Genomic DNA, 20,060 nt, shown 5'->3' on the forward strand with positions numbered 1-20,060 from the left:
TATGCATTGCTGGTGGTGCTGGTCTTTGATGTGGATCTGAAGTGAGCCCATGAGGAATTATATAATGAAAATAATTTGAAGCCATCCCTGACCTAATCTGGCTTGAAAAAAGATCAAGAGCTTCTAATATCATTACTGTTGCATAAGGCTGAGCATGTTTATATTTGTCTGGCTTCAATCTTAAGGGTGCTCTGAACTATGTCTGTGACTTACCTGTGCATCCTTACCTACTGAGTTATGCAAGCAGTAAATGCATAGGTGGCTATTGTAACTCAATGTTAGACTGATCCTTCCTGCACAAGATTTTTCATAGTTTTTGTTTAATTTTTGTTATCTCAGTCTTAGAAATGTATCTAATCAATATTTATTCTTACCCGTGTGCATGAGTCAGAGCATCACTAGGCCTCTTCATTTTTAAGCAGCACATTGCGAGCTTTGTCTCAATAAAACTGGCAATGCTGGAAATATCATCTGCAGATGCCTCCAAGGGATTTTCTACAGAAGTACCATTACTGCAAAGCTGTACAAGAAACAAAAATCTAATTTACTACTGTTATATTACACCTTTTGTTAGATAGAAATGTGTTTTGTAACTGATAAATGGAGAAAACTGACTTCTAAGTAAAATATTCCCTGACTTTAACTAGCACCACAGATGCATGTGATCATTAGATAAAGTGCAGTGTCATCTCCCCAGAAGGGGTAGCCAAGAGAGCAGATAATAAGCTAAAATGTAAAAACCACTGTTAGGAATGGAACTACTTTTCCCCATTTTCAAAGGTAAAGGCTCAACTCCAGGCTCCCCAAATCTGTGGCTGGCTGAGACCATGGTTGAAGGAGGAGTCTCAGACAGCTATTTACTTATTTTAGTGAGCCAGTGGTGAATTCTGCTGCAGGCTCTGCTGCCCTTGTCCCACAGGTAGGACAGCAGAGAGTGACACAAGGCAAGGACACCAGAAACTCTTCTCCTCATTTAATGGGACTTGTCCTTCCAGAAAACTGGTATAGGAAATAAAAAGGATAAGATCAACAAGCTTTCCCATGTCTTTGAGCTGTATAGAATTTAACATAGAGAAACATCATGTTTTCTATCTAAAAAAAATACTTTCTTCCTGATAGATAAATTGCCTGCTGATCTTCACAGCCAGTGACTTTCTCATTAAATAGCATTCTATCTCATAATGTGCATCATTAGAATTAGATAACCCACAACTCCTTGAAGTTTTGGAGAGTCCTTGGTATTGACAGAGCTCCAGTACTGGGCAGGACCACCTTCAATCCTCAAATCTTTTGATTTATCTGCAGGCAACCTGATCTTGTACTACCAAAGTGTAGTGAAAAAGAGCTTCCAGTTCTTAGGAAAACTCAACTGTAAGCAATTAGATACAACTGTAAACAAATAGATTAAGTCTAAGAGCCTTGTCTTTAAGGACAATAACCATATACTGCTACTAATGAAAATGCAATTGAATGTCTTTTACTTGGCTAAACATCCCTAACAGGATGTTTAGTGTGCAGTGATTTCATCTGACTAAGTGACTTCACTGTGAATCAGCTAGAAAGGCAGATTTCTAATGAAGATTAATAAATTAATATTTATCTAGGCTGTGTGCTTAAGCTCCTGATTCACATTGAGATCAGTGCTGAGGGCTGGTACAGCACTGACACACAACTGCAGCCTATTGTGGATTAACGCAGCCTCTGTTTTAAATGGGTTATAACCATGTGACTCTTACTGTGTCCAGTGTTGCTGGCCACCAAAGAAAATGGAAGGAGAAGGATCTGGCTCGTTTGTCTAGCTCCTTGTCACTAATGAGTTTAGTTATAGCAGTTTCTTGTGCCTACCTAAGTGTTTTTTATATAGGAGGCGCACTGTCAACTCAGCATTTTGAGATGTCTTTAGAAGATTAAATCTGTCAAGAAAAAAAAGCTCTTGTCTCTCTCTCTATATATATCTTTCTTCCCGTGTGTGATCCTTAAAAGCAAGAAGGATTACAGACCCACATCCACACTTAGCACCTCCAAAGCTAGCCCTATCTTCAATGTTTTTGTGCACTGGTTAGAGGTCAGCTCAATTCCTTACAGGCAACAAGGGTCATTCAAAGAAGTGTCCCCCTAGTTCAGGCATGAGAAATATTTTTTTTCCTTTTCACAACCCTTCTCTGCTGAGTAAAGTTACACAGTGTATATAATAACACCCATACATTTAAGATTTTCTATCATCTTGTTATCAGTAGAAGTTATAAATCAGAGAATTCATCACTTCTAACTTTGCTCGTGGTACTGTATATGTCTGCTGAAGTGTCTCTGTGGATAAGGCATGCTCTATGTGGCTAAAAGACCCAGAGAATTATGTTCACATCAGTGAACATAAATGTATCATCAAGTTTTTCTGTAATAACACTTTTCAGCTGAATTGGCCATGCTGTGACCTCTGTTAAATTTATGGGAATGAGAGATTTGAGGCTACTCCTTGGACTTTCAAGTTCTTGAATGATTGTGAGAAGAGAAGAATCATTTAAGGATCCCTTCACTATAAAGTGCTGCAATTCAGAGTTTCCTTGAGTCTTACTACTGATACAAAGAGTTATGTTTGGACCTGCGTAACCCCTCTGTTATCTCTGACAAAAACCAAGATGTGAGCCTCTGTAAACCACACCTGAACAGATAAGGATTCAGAAAAGATGTTTAAGTACAGTGAAGATTGGATTCTGCCAGGTCTTAGATATCTCAGAGTAAGAGTTCAAAGAAACGAAAAATAACTTGATCTTTAATCTCGCAAAATCAGAGTACTAGTTTAAAAGGATGTGCCTGTGCCATCTGGGTTATGTGTTTATTGCATCCCAACCTCTCTCCTGATTTTTGTGTAGCATTTCTGCAGTGGATTAAGATTTTGTTTGAGACTAAACACTTCTACACTAACTCTGTACAAACAACATCATGGTGCACCAAAAGCAAGATTCAGTTTAATTGTGCAGAAACAACTCCTTCTGTACTAAGCAAAGAAGTTAGGACCGTTCCAAATAGCCCTGGTGTCTGGCATTAGTGAGATGTGGAGTTAATTGTAGTCACTGGTAAAAGGGATTTTTCTGGCAGCAGTATGGTCACTACCACAAAATACCTCTGTTGGGTGAACTGCCTTGGCAGCTCTGATGGAGATGATACCTTCTGTGTCCATTTCATCACCCTTAACTGTATTTTGCTGGCCTTTCTCCTAAAAGAACTTGGCTATGCAGCAGGGAAAGGACTATTTCCTTGTGTTGTCCTATCTACCACTGAATATTGAGTCTGACAGTGGTTTTCGAGGGTGAGGCAAAGACTGTGCCAGAAAGCACCTGAGCAAGCTGATTTGTGGAAGATCCTAGGGGAGGAATTAGGCAGGAAGGAGACAGTGAGCTGAGATTTTGCAGCACAGGTGAGGATGTGGAGAAGAGTTGTAGAAAGTCTCACATCTGAGTTTCAAAGGTGATGAGAAAAAGGAACATTTCCTAGGGATCCAAAGAAGCCTCTGTAGCTACAGATCGTAGTAAGTTTGGGAAACCCTGCTGGACTGAGAGTAAGGGAAGGAAGAAAGGCTGTGCCATGCACAGGCATAATGAGCAGGGAGGAGAATTGTTTGCAATTTTCATGTTTCACATAGGAGAACCAAGCTTTCTGCAGTCCAATAACACAACCTTTGAAGATCAAAAGGCTGTTGGTGGTTTTGGAACGCTTGAAGTAAAAGGTAAAAGCACCTCCATCTGACTTCTCTCAATACCTTAAGGTCTTGTCACAAGGACATTCAAATATAAGGCAGTTGCATTTTGTACCACTGAGGGTTTCTTTTCCCAGAGCTATCTTACAGAATTTTATTGGAATTCCAAACTGGGATATCTGGGGGTATGTCTTAAGACAGAGCTTTTGGTCTGCTGAAATCTTGCCAATATATTACAGGCAAGATTGAAGCAAACAACTTAAACATTTGAAGTTTACAGCCAATCTGAGCTTAAAAACCTGCAGTATACCATTTTATGTCCTTTACCATAGCTAGCAAATCTAATCTATTTGTTTATTTTATTTTTTTACTTTCAGACCTAGTCTAGCTGGGAATACTCCTGTCAGTGGAAAGGAGTATTTTCCCAGAAGTAATATTTCTTTTTAAAAAAAAGCTTGCCAAAGGATATTTATTTTTTCATAGGGCCTTTTGGTAGAACTGGAGGCCATCATGCAGGTTGTATACATGCATCCTTTTGTGGACTGCTGAGTTATCCCAGTCAAAGAGTTATCATGTACAGAAAGGAAATCTAAGGAATTAAACATATAGGACCTTGTAAATATACTGCTGAAACCCCAGTTGTATATATGCTTGTGATAAAGTACTCTGTCAAAGGTCACAGAACAAGTCTGTGACACTGTGAACTCAGCATAGATCTTGTTGCAGTACTAGGGCTTAAATTTTGGCAGTAGCAAGCAAGGAAATTTTATGAGTAAAGACCTCCTAGGCAGTAGCTAATAAAAAAGGGAAGGAAAGATGCTTCCCAAACTCTTCCTGGCTTTGGTAAAAGACCAGTGGAAATGCTGATCCTTAAGGTAGCTCCTAGTTAGTATGTGTGTAAGCTGGAAGGATCAAATCTGAGCTCTGGTGATCTGTATGTTGTCACTGTTTTCACTGAAAACAAGGTTCAGGTGTGAGAAACTGGCCATGGTAAGAGTTTGCTGATCACTGGCAGAGGTTTGGTGTACATTAAATTCAGGAATATGGTTTGCCTCGAAGAAGATGCTCAAGAGGTATCTCTCTACATGTGTGGACATAGATAGCAAATTTATCTTAGGCAAAATAAGTAAATTTGGTCAGATAGTGTGTGGCAATGAGATTCTTTGGCAAGTTCCATAGGATCACACACGCTATTCTCTGCCTGGCTGAAGGGGTTGAAGAGTTAGTTTGACTAGAGCACCTGCTAGCCTTGCTGGAGATGATTGCTTTGTTTCTTCTTTTATTATTTGTTGTGGTGTTTGTCAGCAGAGTGATATTGAATCCTACCTCTCTGGTTTAAAGACAACTTTGTGGTTTTAAGCTGGAGTTATTTAGTTAGTTATTTTAAAGTGGCTAATCAGAGGGACAGACCTGAAAAGGCAAGAGATATTTAGTAGCACCTTTTCATATAACTAGTCAACAGTCCTAACCAAGCCATCCAAGTAATCAGCCTCATAGTGTCACTGCATTGCACATCAGGTACCTGACAAGTTGAATACTAACTGCATCCCAGAAAATGTCTGCTAAGGAAGGCTACTACTGAAAATAACTTTCAAACTTGGTAGCAAGCCTCACACAGGGCTGAAAGCAAACTGCTCTTTGTATATTGCACTGTAATCCAGTCCTTGCAGCTATTAGGCACTGTCAAAAATACTGCAGGAGAACAGTGCAACAAAGAGCCATTTAATGGTGGGTTTGTCTCGGTGAAGAGGGAAAAAAAGTCAGTATGGAGAATAAAAGAAGATTTTCTCTCGATATGATTTCATGCAGCATAACTTTCCAGCTTCTATTCAAAGTCATACTGACATCCTGGTACGCAGTTTCAGTCAGCAGTGCAGGAACTGTATATAAGCCCCCTGTCTTTATGGCTAATGAGATTTGTGTAAATAACTTGCTAGAAAACATATTGAAGATACATAATTCCCTACTAAATATGAAGGCAGATGTCAGGTAAGAACTAAATTTTACTAGGCTTCCTGCAATGTGCTCTGCAGTGGATAAGTCAAATAATACGTACATATGATATTTTTGGCATGTTAGCTTCTCTCTGCAGTGTTAGCACTGGGTTCTGTAATAGTAATGTGTATGCAGGGCATATTTGCTATCTTGGGCATATTATTGGTTACACAGTACTGACTGAGAGCCAGATATACCTCAGATATGCTAACTTACAAGAAATTATCCTTATTTCTATTCTGAAAGCCAGTGCTTGCCAAAAAACATTGAATCTGGGGAGTATTGACTTTTTACCAGATGAACTTACCAGGCTGCATGCCCTTACCGTGGGGTGGGATTGAGCTTGCTCTCCCCACATTTCTCAATGAGTTTATCTTAAAATCTGTCTATGTCTAGGCTAAAATTCCTTCTTTGCCTACAATGAGCCTTTTTGCAGGAACCATAGGTATGTGGAAAGGATTTGGTTACTGGTAGGGCAGAAGAGTAGAGAGGTTCAAACCCAAGTTTTATGCTCCCTGGAGGCTGACAGGTTTTACATATCTATCACTGTTCTGGCCTTTTTTGGAGATTGGAGCTCTCTGCAAAAGTGAGATTACAAGTGGCCCACCAAATTCAGAGGACATAGCATTTTAGTTTGTGCTGATTTCTAGGTGGATGCTGCTTTATAAAAATAAACTTGACGTGAATCTTTCCCTCCCACAGAAGCTAACGATGCTTCCTGCAGCACTCCTAAACCTAAGTCATTCCTGTTTATTGGCCCAACTTCAGATAAAGGCTTTACCTCCCTCCACTGCAAACTTAGGAGTCTTTCTCGTTGTAAATAATTTGCTTAGAAAACATTAAATCGGGAACAGAGGTTTTCGGAAAGTATCAGCTGTCTGACTTCAGCTAAATCTGTGTGCTGCACTATAAATCTGTGCCTCTCATTACCAACCCTGTTTTATGGAGTGCCCCCATTATCAGTACTGCCAGGGTGAGAGGAGTTGTCACAGAAGCCAAAAAAAAAAAACCCCACCCAGCCAGCCCCAAAGCTTTCTGATGAAACATATATTGTGGAATCAATATCCTGCCATAGTTTCTGAGGAACTCTATATTCTGGACAATGTACTGAAATCTCCTTTATAGATTGCCTTTGTAATACAAAATTTGTCAGTCCTCCACTCTTGAGTCCCTCCAAAATCAAACCAAACTGAGAATGGTGTAAATATTCCATGTGATAACCAAACAATCAGACAAAAGTCAAAACTGATACCAGTACCTCCTCCTCATAGGATTGTAGTTTGAAATGCCTATTGCACTTTGAAGCAGGAGCCTCAGTATGTTGATAGTGTTTGCAGGAGGAGCTGGCCAAAATGAATGGGTTTTTGGAGGCAACTGTCAGCTGGTGTGATGTGACTATATTGTAGCAAGATTTTGAGAGCTGTCATGATTGCTTGGAAAAAGCAATATAATTTCAGGCCAACTAATATAATCCTTTTGATGCCAAGAGATTCGCTACTGCTAAGTCCAAATACGAGCTATCTCACCAGCACTTTTATTAAGGCAAACTGTGGGAAAGGTTCACTCCCATTTTGATGGACAGGATTATTAGGGAAAAGCAATAATTTGCTGAAGCCTTATTTACATGCCATTTCTATAGATGGCATTAAAGTTAGCTGCAAGGCCATCTCTCCCCTCTCAGGATGGTGTGGATGTGGCAAACTCTACCAAGAATCCTCTCAACACTATTGTCAGCATTAGAAACACAGCATATATCTATGCCTCAGGAATAAACAGAAGTAGAGCTCTTCCCTAAAGTAACCTAACCAGAATTCATTCTCCCCTACTTTTTATTGTTTGGTTCACCTCTGTAAAGCTTTTCAGCATTTATATTCATTTTGCACTGTCAAAAGCTGAATAGGAGTAAGATAACAAATGGTTCTGGTAGCAGCTGTCACCACCTACTGTCTGTGTATGCCTGTGTGAATCTCTAAATGGAAATAAAGTACTTTAATAACACATTTTCTCTAAACTGTCCTCATGGATAAAGTTACTTTCAAATCAGTCCATGAACAGTTTCCAATTTGGTGCCCACTTCAGCCTGCTTCTCCCTCTCTTACCCCTGCAGTCTATGTTGGTATGCAGCAGCCTGATTTAAAGACATTTCAGATAGAAAATACTTTAACAGCAAACCTTCTCTGACCACCACTTGCCTGCATTAGCTGCTTTTGATGTTTGAACCTTTTCCTAACATCTAATTTCCTTGCTATAAATTAAGCTGATTGTCCGTTGCACTTTTGCGCTGCGTTGGCTCTGGCCAGGAAGTGCCCAGAGCCACAAATTAAACACAAATGGCTCTGCCCTCCCTGTTCTTGTATAACACCTTCCAGGAGTAGATGGCAGCTGGGAGGATAAATACCTCCAATTTCTTAGGGCCCTGACCACAGAAATGCCATAGAAACTGAAGACAAAACTCCACGTCAAGATGGGCTCTAAGGTAGTTTTACACCAAGAGGCAAGGCAGCATTGCACCTTTGTGTTTATCTGCCATTGGGTATCACCATGCCTACAATGAGAAAATCTATCTTTCATCTCTTTGGGGGATTCCATTGAATCCCATCAGCTACAGTTCTGAGGACATGAAACTTTCACAGTTAAATGTACCTTAACTACATTGTCTTTACTACTACTGCAGTAAAGCTGTGGGGTTTAAACACCTAAAGTTTTTTTAGCTACACAGCTCATGGAGGAGGCCTTTATATCTCCAGACAGCATTGACATGCCCCAAACCAAGCATGATGTTGACTGTTGATCAGGAGTCTATTTTTCTTGTGTTAGCTATTGAGGTATCTACTGCATGGACCTTCTCTCCATTCCTCAGTGATGGTTCAAGATGTGGTTTGTACATGTTTAGGTCAACGGGGCTTTTGATTGTAAGTGACAAGTGGTGGGTTATTATTTTTAATCAAATATACTGCTTAACATTTACAAAATATAGAGAAAATATTTGGTGCTTTTGAGCACCTGGCACCTCCAGGTAATAATTTAATAGAATATGAGGAAGCCAATTAGAATTAATTAGAAATTGACTACTGCTTTGGCTCCAAAAAGATTGGAGGATACGGCCTGTCCTTGCTGAAGTTGGGATTTTGCTCTTGCAAAAGGAAATCTAATGGTTTATGGGCAAAATGTAGGAAAAAAGTATTTTATGAGCCAGATACATAACAGCAGTTCAGGTAAGAAGAACAAGGGCATGAATCTCTGCAGTTCCCCAGCTCTATTTCCTAGTGATGGGCATGCTGGAAATGTCTGGGAGATCAATAGATTTAAATTCAGTGATCCAAAAATGGGAGCATGTCCAAGTGGATCATTCTGACAGATTCCCACTCTACCCCACAAGCCAGATTTAAGCCAACTCTAAACTTCACATTCCTGATCTAAAATCTTCTGCAGCCATAAAAGACAGTAAGTATCAGTAGGGAACCAAAACTCAATTTCTTGGCTTTGAAGCCTAAAAATACAGTGATGGGACTCTAGGGAGAGAAAAAACCTGCTGATGATCAGGGCTTTTCTTTTTTTCTTTTTTGCCTTTTTTTTTTTTAATAAAGCAAGTTAACTGAGTGGGCTGTATTTAGGAAACTACTTTTTTATTAGAGGTGAAAAGAATATTTCTAGAGTGGAGTCAGCATCTCATACTCGGGCTTTGGGAGATCAATGACTGTCAACTTTGATGTTGTCTGCAAAAGATGTTGTGTGCTCCCAGGAAGTTTCTAGAAGACCTGTTCTGATGGTAAGGATAGATAATTTATGAGTCTGATTTTTGTTTTTTTAGCCTTTCACATGCTCTCCCTTGAGGACTTCCATGGTATTAAAATGTGTCTAGTCCTTGCACTGCTCCTCTTGGTGAGAGGGGATAGGGAAAACTATGAAATCCTTCTGTCTACCCCTTTTGTTTCAGTGGGTGCCCAGGAATTCCATTGTCCATACCCTTAGAAGCAAGGGGGTTACACATTGTTGTATAATGATGGCACCTTGTCCCTCAACCACCTACAAAGAGAGAAAATGGTGGAGGAGGGAGGAAGGGCAGTCCAGTCTTTTTGCAGCACCTTGCACCGATTCAGTGTTTACAATAGGGAGCGCATCCAGAGATCCTAATCCTGTGGTGCTCCCAGGACTGCTCTTGCAGCAATGCCGCTAAGAAAGCTGCCTGCACTTTTTTAATGTACTCTACCAGGGGACAGACTACTTAAGATGAACCTCTCTCCACTTAAGTTTTTTGTGCTTCTCATATTATGAAATTGCTGGAGGTTTGGTTGAACCACGCTGTCTCACTCAATACTGGTATGTAATTATGTCCACAAGGCACTGGTGCCACAGCCACTTCACAGATCCTAGCTGTTTGCAGATACTGTTGCTTGGAAGAGGGAGTATGGTCTTGACAAAGCCTTCTCTGCAAGTAATGAATCACAAAGCAATGAGCCACAGGAAAGGTTAATCTAAAAACTCAAGGTGTGAAAAAAAATATAAAATGGCACTAGTGTTTATCTCCCTGCCATAGGAATGGTGCCCATAATAGCCATCTGTAGAAAATGGAGATATTCCAGCTTGTGGAAGGCACCACAACAGCACACTGGTGAATTAATCACGCTCTGTTTGAGGCCTTCACCTCACACGTGGGATCCATTTCCTGTCTCTCAGATATTCTACACCGAAAGCTGTGTGCTGAGATACTGTGGACTTCTTTCTGTGCACAGCAGTCATCAACCTTTCTCATTTATTTTTTAATCACAGGGGAGGATTATTTTCAGAAGAACAGGGGCTGAAAATTTAAATGTTGCAGGTTTTAAAGAGGCCGATGTTTCTCAAGTCTTTCATGCTCTCTGATATTAAGAGATTAGTTTGAGACAAGATCTTTGGATCCTCATGAAGGTTTAATGTTATTTCTTAGCTAAGCTGTTAATAACTGGCTAGAGATTATTTTATAGATACATGTATATGGTTCCCACTGAGGTTTTATGCTAAAAAGTGATTTCTCATACCCTTCATTTCCCCGTCCAGATGTGAAGTCTTATTTCCTTACATTTTAACAGCTGGCTGCCAGAAATTTAGGGAAATGTAGAGTTTCTCAATGTAGTATATATAATTCACTGTATTATTGAGTTGGAGGTAGAAGAGTGAAGATTGTTGCCCCAATTTCTTCATCTTTTCTCCTCACTAGCAACAGAAATGAATTAATTCTCAAGCTCTAATGGCAAGAATTCTCTAAAGCAGCATTATTTTGGCCGACTACAAGGCAGCTGACTAATGCTAAGTCCCTCCTGATTAATATAATGGTAGCTAAACAGTGCAGAAATAGCAAGAAGCCACCAATCCTTTTCCTGATGTCTGCAGTAATCAGCAGCATGCTGCCTAACATAGAAAAGTCTCTAAATTAAACAAACATTTCACTTTTACTTTCTGTATAATTCTCCCTTTTTTCATGGTTGTTGTCAAGTTCAATCACTTTGGTGCTAGGCTTTCATAATTGCCTGTTACTTGCATACCTGAAAAACATGATCTAAAGAATACAACCTGAATATGTGGATGGATCTAGAAAAGACATTTTTTGCTTCGAGTAGAGCCAAGTAGTGTATGATATTTACAACGTGTAAGGTAGCACTAACTTTAGTGGTACTGTTCACATCCAGTGCTGTGCACACACTTTTCTGGATCAGAGTGTCTAACTCAAAGTGGTGTAATATCAGACTAAAGGTTTGATTTCCTTAAATCTGAAAAAAATATCTGTAAACATTTTACACTAGAAACCATGACTTTGAGTTTCCTGATCTTTGAGCTCTCAAAAAGCTGTGGGCAAAACAGCCAGGGTTCCAATCTCAGCAGCTTAAGTTTTCTGCTTTTCTCTGCACCATCTCAAATTTGCCTATATCTGAGCAGAGACAAATTGGAAATGATCCAAAGAAAAGCAACAAAAAGAATAGAGAGGTTTAGAAAACATGACCCAAGAGAAAATACTGAGAGGATTGAATTAATTTCATTTAGAGGAGACTGAAAAGAGGCAAGCTAAGAGGTTGCAAGTACAGAAAGCATAGGGTAGTTAGTGGCTCTTCGTGTCAAATAAGGATACCAAAACAAATTTATGGGCTATTTTGCAGCATAGAAGATGTGGAAAAACTTTGTGTCAGCTTGCTAATATAGGTGAGAAGTCCTACTTCCTGCAGATTTTTAGTCATGGAGTACAGAAGTGTCTTTCAGGGCTATTCTGGTTTTTGCTTCTGCTGAGGAGCCCCAGCTCTACAATTCTGTGATTTCCCAAGCACTCTGCCCACAAACCCGAAAAGGAATTATTTAATGTCTATTTATTCTTTCACTAGGATGTCTATTAGCTAGCTTTTCCACTTCCTTTTAGGAGACAAGCACTCTTTTCCTTTCAGGTGACAAGTGTTTTTGTCCCCATCAAGCCTCGTTCCTGAATGTAGGGGGAGAAAAAAAGCCTAAAGAGAATGGCACTTTCTAATCTTACTCACTCAGTGCTATAATATTTATTGTTTTAAAATAAAATCCCTTCAATATTGTAGAGGGAAAAAGGAGTAGGAAGAGGTTATCTCCTTGTCAGCTGCAAACCTCTAGTGCTTTACAAATGTTTTTGAGTTAAGTTTGGCATTACAGCCCTGAAACCAAGTATAGCTGGACCCTTTTTCAGGATGTCAAGTGCATAGTTGAAGTGATTGAGGTCAGAGTAGACAGGGAGAGCCCAGAGAGCCTAGCTTGCAAGTCCTCTATTCTAATCACAGGCCGTATTTCTGTGAAGTGGAAAGTGTCTCTCCTTTTGAAACTTGATTTGAGCAGCAGATGCTGGCTTTTAAAATCTTTGCAGCAAGCATCTTTTTAGCATCATGTATCATGGAAAAAGTCAATCCCTCATCTGCACAGCAAATGTTAGTGTTTGGGTTAGTTGTGGGGATACAGGGCGTCTTTCAAGGTCTATAAGACAGCTATACTCTTGGAGACACTGTTTTCAAAATGCCCTAATGCTACCTCTTTGAAAGCAGCCTTTGTCTGTAGAATTTAACTATTTAACAGATTTAACATTACTAGAAACAGAGAGCCTGATGCCATTATTAAATTTCATTCTGCACACAAGCAAACAGTTTATCATAGTCAGTTCCCAGCAATTGTAATCCAATTTTTGTTATCTTACGTTGTTTAAATAAAGAGGGAGAAAGATACTGTACATCCATCTGATAAAATGTTTAAATAAGTGGTGCTTTTTTGTGCTTATGCTGGTTGTACAGCAGCATTATGGAAACACGACAGGGTAACTAAAATCTGATTACGTCTAAGTCCTTGCCCATTATGTGATTATGATGAACCATGACTTCTACTGGCACATTATGAATTACATGGTCATAATACAAGGGATTTCCAATATAATTAACTGAGATTAGCAGCACTAGAGAAATCTGGGAATAATGATACAACTTTGAACAATCAGTTTTACTGTAAATGCTGCTAGCTCTGGCTTCCAGGAAACAGGAGGCTGGTGGATATAACTGTGACCTACCTGCTGGGGTTTCCTACACCTCCTTTTTCTTCTCTCCTCCTGTGAAATTAATTGCAACCGTGCCAAAGTGCTAGGAACTCCCTCTTTTACTCTTTTCTTGCAGTACACTGATAAAACTCAAGGCTTTCTAAAATGTCAGAGGTCTTTAGATAACTCTTTTTGGGGGGTGCTCAGCCTGAATCTGGAAAGGCCTCTGCTTTTGAAAACAGAGAAATATCTGCTTATTGAAGAAAAGGTCTGTTTAAGACAGCTCAAGTTTGAGCACTTAAAGGCAGGAAGTAATGAAAATCACAGATTAGTTTCAAAGATCATAGCCAAGGTCATGTTATTTCTGTAGTATCTGAGGCAGGCAAGAATTCTTTCCTTCCACAAAAACACAGCTTTTGGACTCTCAGCTACTGGAGAGAAAGACATCTGTGTCCAGGAGGCGGTTACCCACTACTGAACCTGTGCTTTCTCACACAGAAATGAAAGGGTTTCTACACAAATCCAGTGGCTGTCTTTTGACTTTAGAGAAAAGAAGGGAAACAGAGTGCATGTTGGAAATGCTGTGGGGAAAGAAAAAAAGGACACTGAACCGGACCTTCTGTTTAATCAAAGGATTAAACACTTCGTCCAGTAGTGCATGGACAGCTGGGGTAGAGTGGGAACCTCCCCTGATAATTGAGATATCATTTGTCTCTGGTAGAACTGGGATTAAATGAACAAACAAACCAGAGTTGTGGGATTTTTTTGTTTGGTTGGGTTTTGGGGGAGGTTTTGCCTTTTCTGTTTGTGGGGGTTTTGTTAGTTTGTTTTCACTGTATGGGACTTAAATTCCCCCCATACATAAATACAGGTGAAGATCTGGAGAAAACTGCAGAATCACCTGGGATTCTTTTTTTCTCTTTTTATGTTCAGTCTGGTACCCCCTTCCTGCTATGATTTATTTATGGTTCTCAATTTTCAGGTTTTGTGTGAAATTGCATCTCATGAAACCATCCCCATCCCAGGTTTGTGCTTCTTGCTCCCTTTGGTATTATTATATCTAGTCAGTACAATGACAGCCTTTCATTTACTTTGCCATGGTGATTGTACTTTGTTAATCTCATACCTTCAAAGCTGTTGAACGGTGCTCCATGGCTCCTGCATAGTTTCTGTGTCCGTAGCAAGCACGGGCTTGGTTGATGGCTAGCTTAAACTGTATGCTAATGCGGGGCAAAGTGCGGCCATGCGGTGCCGGTGAAGGACCGGCTTTTCCAGAGTCACAACATGCTGATTGTGTGCTGGTAGACAGCATAGCCTCAGCAAACTCGAGGGAAATGTCCTCCTCATCAGTGTAGACCAACCTCTTTTCGATGCACCGTAGGTTATGAGACAGCTGTGCTAAGTTGGAATCACTTTTCTCAGCTGGTTTTTCATTGTTTTCCAATGTCTCTTTACAACTTGCTTTGACTACATCGTTGCTCTGATTTGATCTCTTTATCTGTGCCTTGTTTTCTGCTGCGTCACCTCTAGAGCTAAGTAAGGGAGTATGAGATGGAGGTGTTGGGTAGGATCCCTTGACAATCTCTGAGGTTTCTTCTTTTTTCTTAGTTGGTGTTTCATTGTTTTCTGATTTCCATTTACGACTTGCTTTGTCCACATCACCACTGTGATTTGACCTCTTTTTCTCTGCCATTTTTAAGGTTTCCTTATTTTTTGCTGCACCCCTGGGGTGGCATATGGAAGTATGAGGGAGAGGTGTTGGAAAGAACTCTTGGACAGTCTCTAATGTTTTTTCTCTTTTCTTAGTTGGTGTTTCATTGTTTTCCAATTTCCGTTTACGACTTGCTTTGTCCACATCACCACTGTGATTTGTCCTCTTTTTCTCTGCCATTTTTAAGCTTTCCTTATTTTTTGCTGCACCACTGGGGCGGCATATGGCAGTATGAGGGAGAGGTGTAGGAAAGAACTCTATGACACTCTCCACCAATTTTTTCTTAGGTGGTGTTTCATTGTTTCCTGATTTCCGTTTACGACTTGCTTTGTGCACATCATTACTCTGATTTGTCCTCTTTTTCTCTGCCATTTTTAAGGTTTCCTTATTTTCTGCTGCTCCACCCCCAGGGTGGAGTATGGGAGTATGAGAGAGAGGTGTTGGAATGAACTCTTTGACAGTCTCCAACATTTTTTCTTTTTTCTTAGTTGGTGTTTCAGTGTTTTCTGATTTTGTTTTAGGACGTGTTTTGACTACATCGTTACTCTGATTTGTTCCCTTTTTCTCTGCCATTTGTATACTCTCCTTAGGTACTGGTGCTCCACCCCTAAGGGGGAATGTGATATTATGAGACAGAGGTGTTGGGATGGACTCATTATCCCTCTCTGCTGTAGTGTTTTCTTTTTTGTTAGCTGGATTTTCATAGTTTTGTAATTCCCATCTATGACTTACTATGATTACATCATCATCACTTTCAGTGGGGCTTGTTTTCTCTGCTACCTCCGTGTTTTCTGCTGCTCCACTTCCAGGGGGAAGTATGGGAATATGAGAAAGAGATGGTGGGATGGACTCAGTATCAGTTTCTGCTGTAGTGTTTCCTTTTTCCTTAGCTGGATTTTTATAGTTTTGTAATTCCCATCTATGACTTACTATGATTACATCATCATCACTTTCACTGGGGTTCATTTTCTCTGCTATCGCCTTGTTTTCTGCTGCTCCACATCCAGGGGAAAGTATGGGAGTGTGAGAAAGAGATGGTGGGATGGACTCATTATCACTCTCTGATGTAGTGATTTCTTTTTCCTTAGCTGTATTTTTGTTTTTTGGTAATTCCCATCTATGACTTACTATGCCTACATCTTCATCACTTTCACTGGGGCTCGTTTTCTCTACTACCTCCTTGTTTTCTGCTGCTCCACGTCCAGGGGAAAGTATGGGAGTATGAGAAAGAGATGTTGGGATAGACTCATTATCACTCTCTGATGTAGTGTTTTCTCTTTCCTTGGCTGTTTTCTTATAGTTTTGTAATTCCCATCTATTATTTACTATGCCTACATCCTCATCATTTTCACTGGGGCTCGTTTTCCCTGGCATCTCCTTGTTTTCTGCTGCTCCACATCCAGGGGTAAGTATGGGAGTATGAGAAGATGTCGGGATGGACTCATTGCCCATCTCTGCTGTAGAGTTTTCTTTTTCCTTAGCTGGATTTTTATGGTTTTGTAATTCCCATGTAACACTTACTAAGTTTACATCCTCATCACTTTCACTGGGGCTCATTTTCTCTACTACCTCCTTGTTTTCTGCTGCTCCACTTCCAGGGGAAAGTATGGGAGTATGTGAAAGAGATGGTGGGATGGACTCATTATCACTCTCTGATGTAGTGATTTCTTTTCCTTATCTGGCTTTTTGGTTCTTGGTAATTCCCATCTATGACTTACTATGCCTACATCTTCATCACTTTCACTGGTGCTCGTTGTCTCTGCCATTTCCTTGTTTTCTGCTGCTCCACACCCAGGAGAAAGTATGGGAGTAGGAGAAGGAGATGTTGGGATGGACTCATTATCACTCTCTGCTGTAGTGTTTTCTTTTTCCTTAGCTGGATTTTTGTAGTTTTGTAATTCCCATGTAACCCTTACTAAGATTACATCCTCATCACTTTCAGTGCTGCTCATTTTCTCTGCTACCTCCTTGTTTTCTGCTGCTCCACTTCCAGGGCAAGGTATGGGAGTATGTGAAAGAGATGGTGGGATGGACTCATTGTCACTCTCTAATGTAGTGATTTTTTCCTGTTCAGCTATGTTTTTATTGTTTAGTAATTCACATGGAAGATTTGCTATAGTCATGTCATCATCATCACTGCTTTCGCTTGTTGCCTTTTCCTCTGACATTTCTCTTAACTGAGGTTCCCCTTTCATGAATATGAAAGTGTTAGATGGAGGGTTTGGGATGGCCTCATTGCTACTCTTCTCATCCGGTTTTTCATTGTTTTCTAATTCAAAATTATGACCTAATGTGTTTACATCATTGTCATCTATTTCATTTGTCCTCTTTTTCTCTGCCATCTCCTTGTTTTCTGCTTCTCCACTTCCAGGGGAAAGTATTGGAGTATGAGACACAGGTGGTGGGATGGACTCCTTGCCAGCGTTTAACTTTTGTACCTTTTTCTCAGTTGGAGTTTCATTGTTGTCTAATTTCCGTTTACGACTCACTTGGACTGTGTCATCACTCTGCTTTGTCCTCATTTGTCTGTCATTGTCACCTCTTTCATTTGTCCTCTTCTCTGCCATTTCCATGCTCTCCTTATTTTCTGCTGCTCCAATCTGTTGGTGCAGTATGGAGGTATGAGGCAGATGTGTTCGGATAGACTCATTGCCCATCTCTGCTGTAGTGTTTTCTTTTTCCTTAGCTGGTTTTTTGTTTTCCGGTAATTCCCATCTATGACTTACTATGATTTCATCCTCATCACTTTCACTGGGGCTCGTTTTCTCTGCTACCTCCTTGTTTTCTGCTGCTCCACTTCCAGGAGAAGGTATGGGAGTATGAGAAAGAGATGTTGGGATGGACTCATTATCACTCTCTGCTGTAGTGTTTTCCTTTTCCTTATCTGTTTTCTTATAGTTTTGTAATTCCCATGTAAGACTTATTAAGAGTGCATCCTCATCACTTTCACTGGGACTCATTTTCTCTGCTACCTCCTTGTTTTCTGCTGCTCCACATCCAGGGGAAAGTGTGGGAGTTTGAGAAAGAGATGTTGGGATAGACTCATTATCACTCTCTGATGTAGTGATTTCTTTTTGCTTAGCTGGCTTTTTGGGTTTTGGTAATTCCCATCTATGACTTGGTATGCCTACCTCCTCATCACTTTCACTGGTGCTCGTTTTCTCTGCTACCTCCTTGTTTTCTCCTTCTCCACACCCAGGAGAAAGTATGGGAGTATGAGAAAGTGATGTTGGGATAGACTCATTATCACTCTCTGATGTAGTGTTTTCTCTTCCCTTATCTGTTTTCTTACAGTTTTGTAATTCCCCTGTAAGACTTATTAAGAGTGCATCCTCATCACTTTCACTGGGGCTCATTTTCTCTGCTACCTCCTTGTTTTCTGCTGCTCCACTTCCAGGGGAAAGTATGGGAGTATGAGAGAGAGATTTTGGGATGGCCTCATTATCACTCTCTGATGTAGTGATTTCTCCATGTTCAGCCGTATTTTTATCATTTAGTAATTCACATGGAAGATTTGCTATAGTCGTGTCATCATCATCACTGCTTTCGCTTGTTGCCTTTTCCTCTGACATTTCTCTTAACTCAGGTTCCTCTTTTATGAATATGAAAGTGTTAGATGGAGGGTTTGGGGTGGACTCATTGCTACTCTTCTCATCTGGTTTTTCATTGTTTTCTAATTCAAAATTATGACCTAATGTGTTTACATCATTGTCATCTCTTTCATTTGTCCTTTTTGTCTCTGACATTTTTATTATCTCCTCATTGTCTGATGTGTCACCTCTAGGGTTAAGTATGAGAGTATGAGACAGAAGTGCTGAGATGGACTCATTGCCAGTCTCTGATGTAGTGTTTTCTATTTTCTCATCTGTTTTTTCATTGTTTTCTAATTTCTGTTTAGGACTCCCTTTGACTGCATCGTCACTCTGATTTGTTCTCCTTTTCTCTGCCATTTTTATTCTCTCCTTGTTTTCTGGTGCTTCACCCCCAGGATGAAGTATTGGAGTATGAGATCCAGGTATTGGGATGGACTCATTGCCAGTGTTTAGCTTTTTTACCTTTTTCTCAGTTGGAGTTTCATTGTTGTCTAATTTCCGTTTACGACTCACTTGGACTGTGTCATCACTCTTTGTCCTTATTTGTCTGTTATTGTCACCTCTTTCATTTGTCCTCTTCTCTGCCATTTCCATGCTCTCCTTATTTTCTGCTGCTCCAATCTGTGGGTGCAGTATGGAAGTATGAGGCAGATGTGTTGGGATAGACTCATTGCCCGTCTCTGATGCTGTTTTTTCTCTATTCTCAAGTGTTTTTTCATCTATGTCTACTCTACCAACTCTGAGTTTATATTTCCATATTGCTGCCATCACTTGAACAAAGAAAGCACCCTAGGAAAAAACAGAGAAAATTAAGAATACTCCTACTGTGCAATGCCCAGAATAAGCATGCAGATTGTGGACACAGTGCTGAGAGAAAGCTCTTCAATAGTTAGTAATTATCAGACTTGCTGTAATTACTCTTTCCTGTGTAAATTTTAAAGCCCCTTAAATATTTTTGGTAGTTCTTGGTCATGGCTGTTTGTTTATGTTAAGCAATGCCAGTGTACTAGGCTCTTACACCTGCAACGAGAGAGGAAAAAGCTGGCTTTTAATAAAAAAGGAAAAACCCAACCACACCTCTGTGACTATTTGACTTGCATTGTGTGTTGTTGCAGGGTGTAGAAAAAACATCATGGCCTGATTTTTGAGAGCTGGTAAGCACAGGAACTGCCATCAGGGGTGGGGGGTATTAAAAAGCAGGCAGATTTTTATTACAGAGTAGCAAGAGCTCCAAGTGGAGTCCCAGCTTCAGCTGGGAATTTGAGTTCAAAGCCATTTCTTCCTAAACTGTCTGCAAAGTATACTGAAGTGCTGCTACTCAGAAGCAACCCTCCCCTAGTAATTAACAGCCTAGTTTTCAGTTTGGGGAACCTGTAGCAGATCCAGACTGGCATAACAAGGTGCAGAATTAGGTCCATAAACCTCTTCTCAACATCAGTTCCAGTACAATAGGGAAGGTGACATGACCTGCATTTTAAACTCATAATTGTGCTCAGAGTCAAAGCAAATGTTGACTTTCATCTGCCTCTGCTGACTCCAGAGTGAAAAGGTGGAAGGCAC

The 20,060-nt window shown here is 40.2% G+C and overlaps 2 protein-coding genes across 2 annotated transcripts in view; both read right to left on the minus strand.

The window, feature by feature from the left end:
* Nucleotides 1-16,464, minus strand: part of SPATA16 (spermatogenesis associated 16) — an 87,165-nt gene extending 70,701 nt beyond the window's left edge. Inside the window, exons 1-2 of the mRNA XM_068145680.1 lie at nucleotides 14,323-16,464; nucleotides 375-520 (exon numbers count right to left, since the gene is read on the minus strand). Of these exons, the coding sequence (XP_068001781.1) occupies nucleotides 375-520; nucleotides 14,323-16,464 (2,288 nt within the window). The remainder of the gene's footprint in view (nucleotides 1-374; nucleotides 521-14,322) is intronic.
* Nucleotides 16,465-16,472: 8 nt separating this feature from the next.
* On the minus strand, nucleotides 16,473-19,268 carry LOC137444670 (uro-adherence factor A-like). The gene has a single exon (XM_068145681.1). It carries the CDS (start codon nucleotides 19,266-19,268, stop codon nucleotides 16,473-16,475), a length of 2,796 nt encoding a protein of 931 aa, XP_068001782.1.
* Between the last annotated feature and the right edge of the window lie 792 nt (nucleotides 19,269-20,060).

This window comes from Melanerpes formicivorus, unplaced genomic scaffold (assembly GCF_026170545.1).
Source record: "Melanerpes formicivorus ecotype bairdi unplaced genomic scaffold, bMelFor1.0.p_v2 SCAF_12, whole genome shotgun sequence".
Classification (NCBI taxonomy): Eukaryota; Metazoa; Chordata; class Aves; order Piciformes; family Picidae; genus Melanerpes; species Melanerpes formicivorus.

Excerpts from the sequence above, each read along its gene's own strand:
- LOC137444670 (XM_068145681.1), bottom strand. The coding sequence starts at position 19,268 with ATGGCAGCAATATGGAAATATAAACTCAGAGTTGGTAGAGTAGACATA.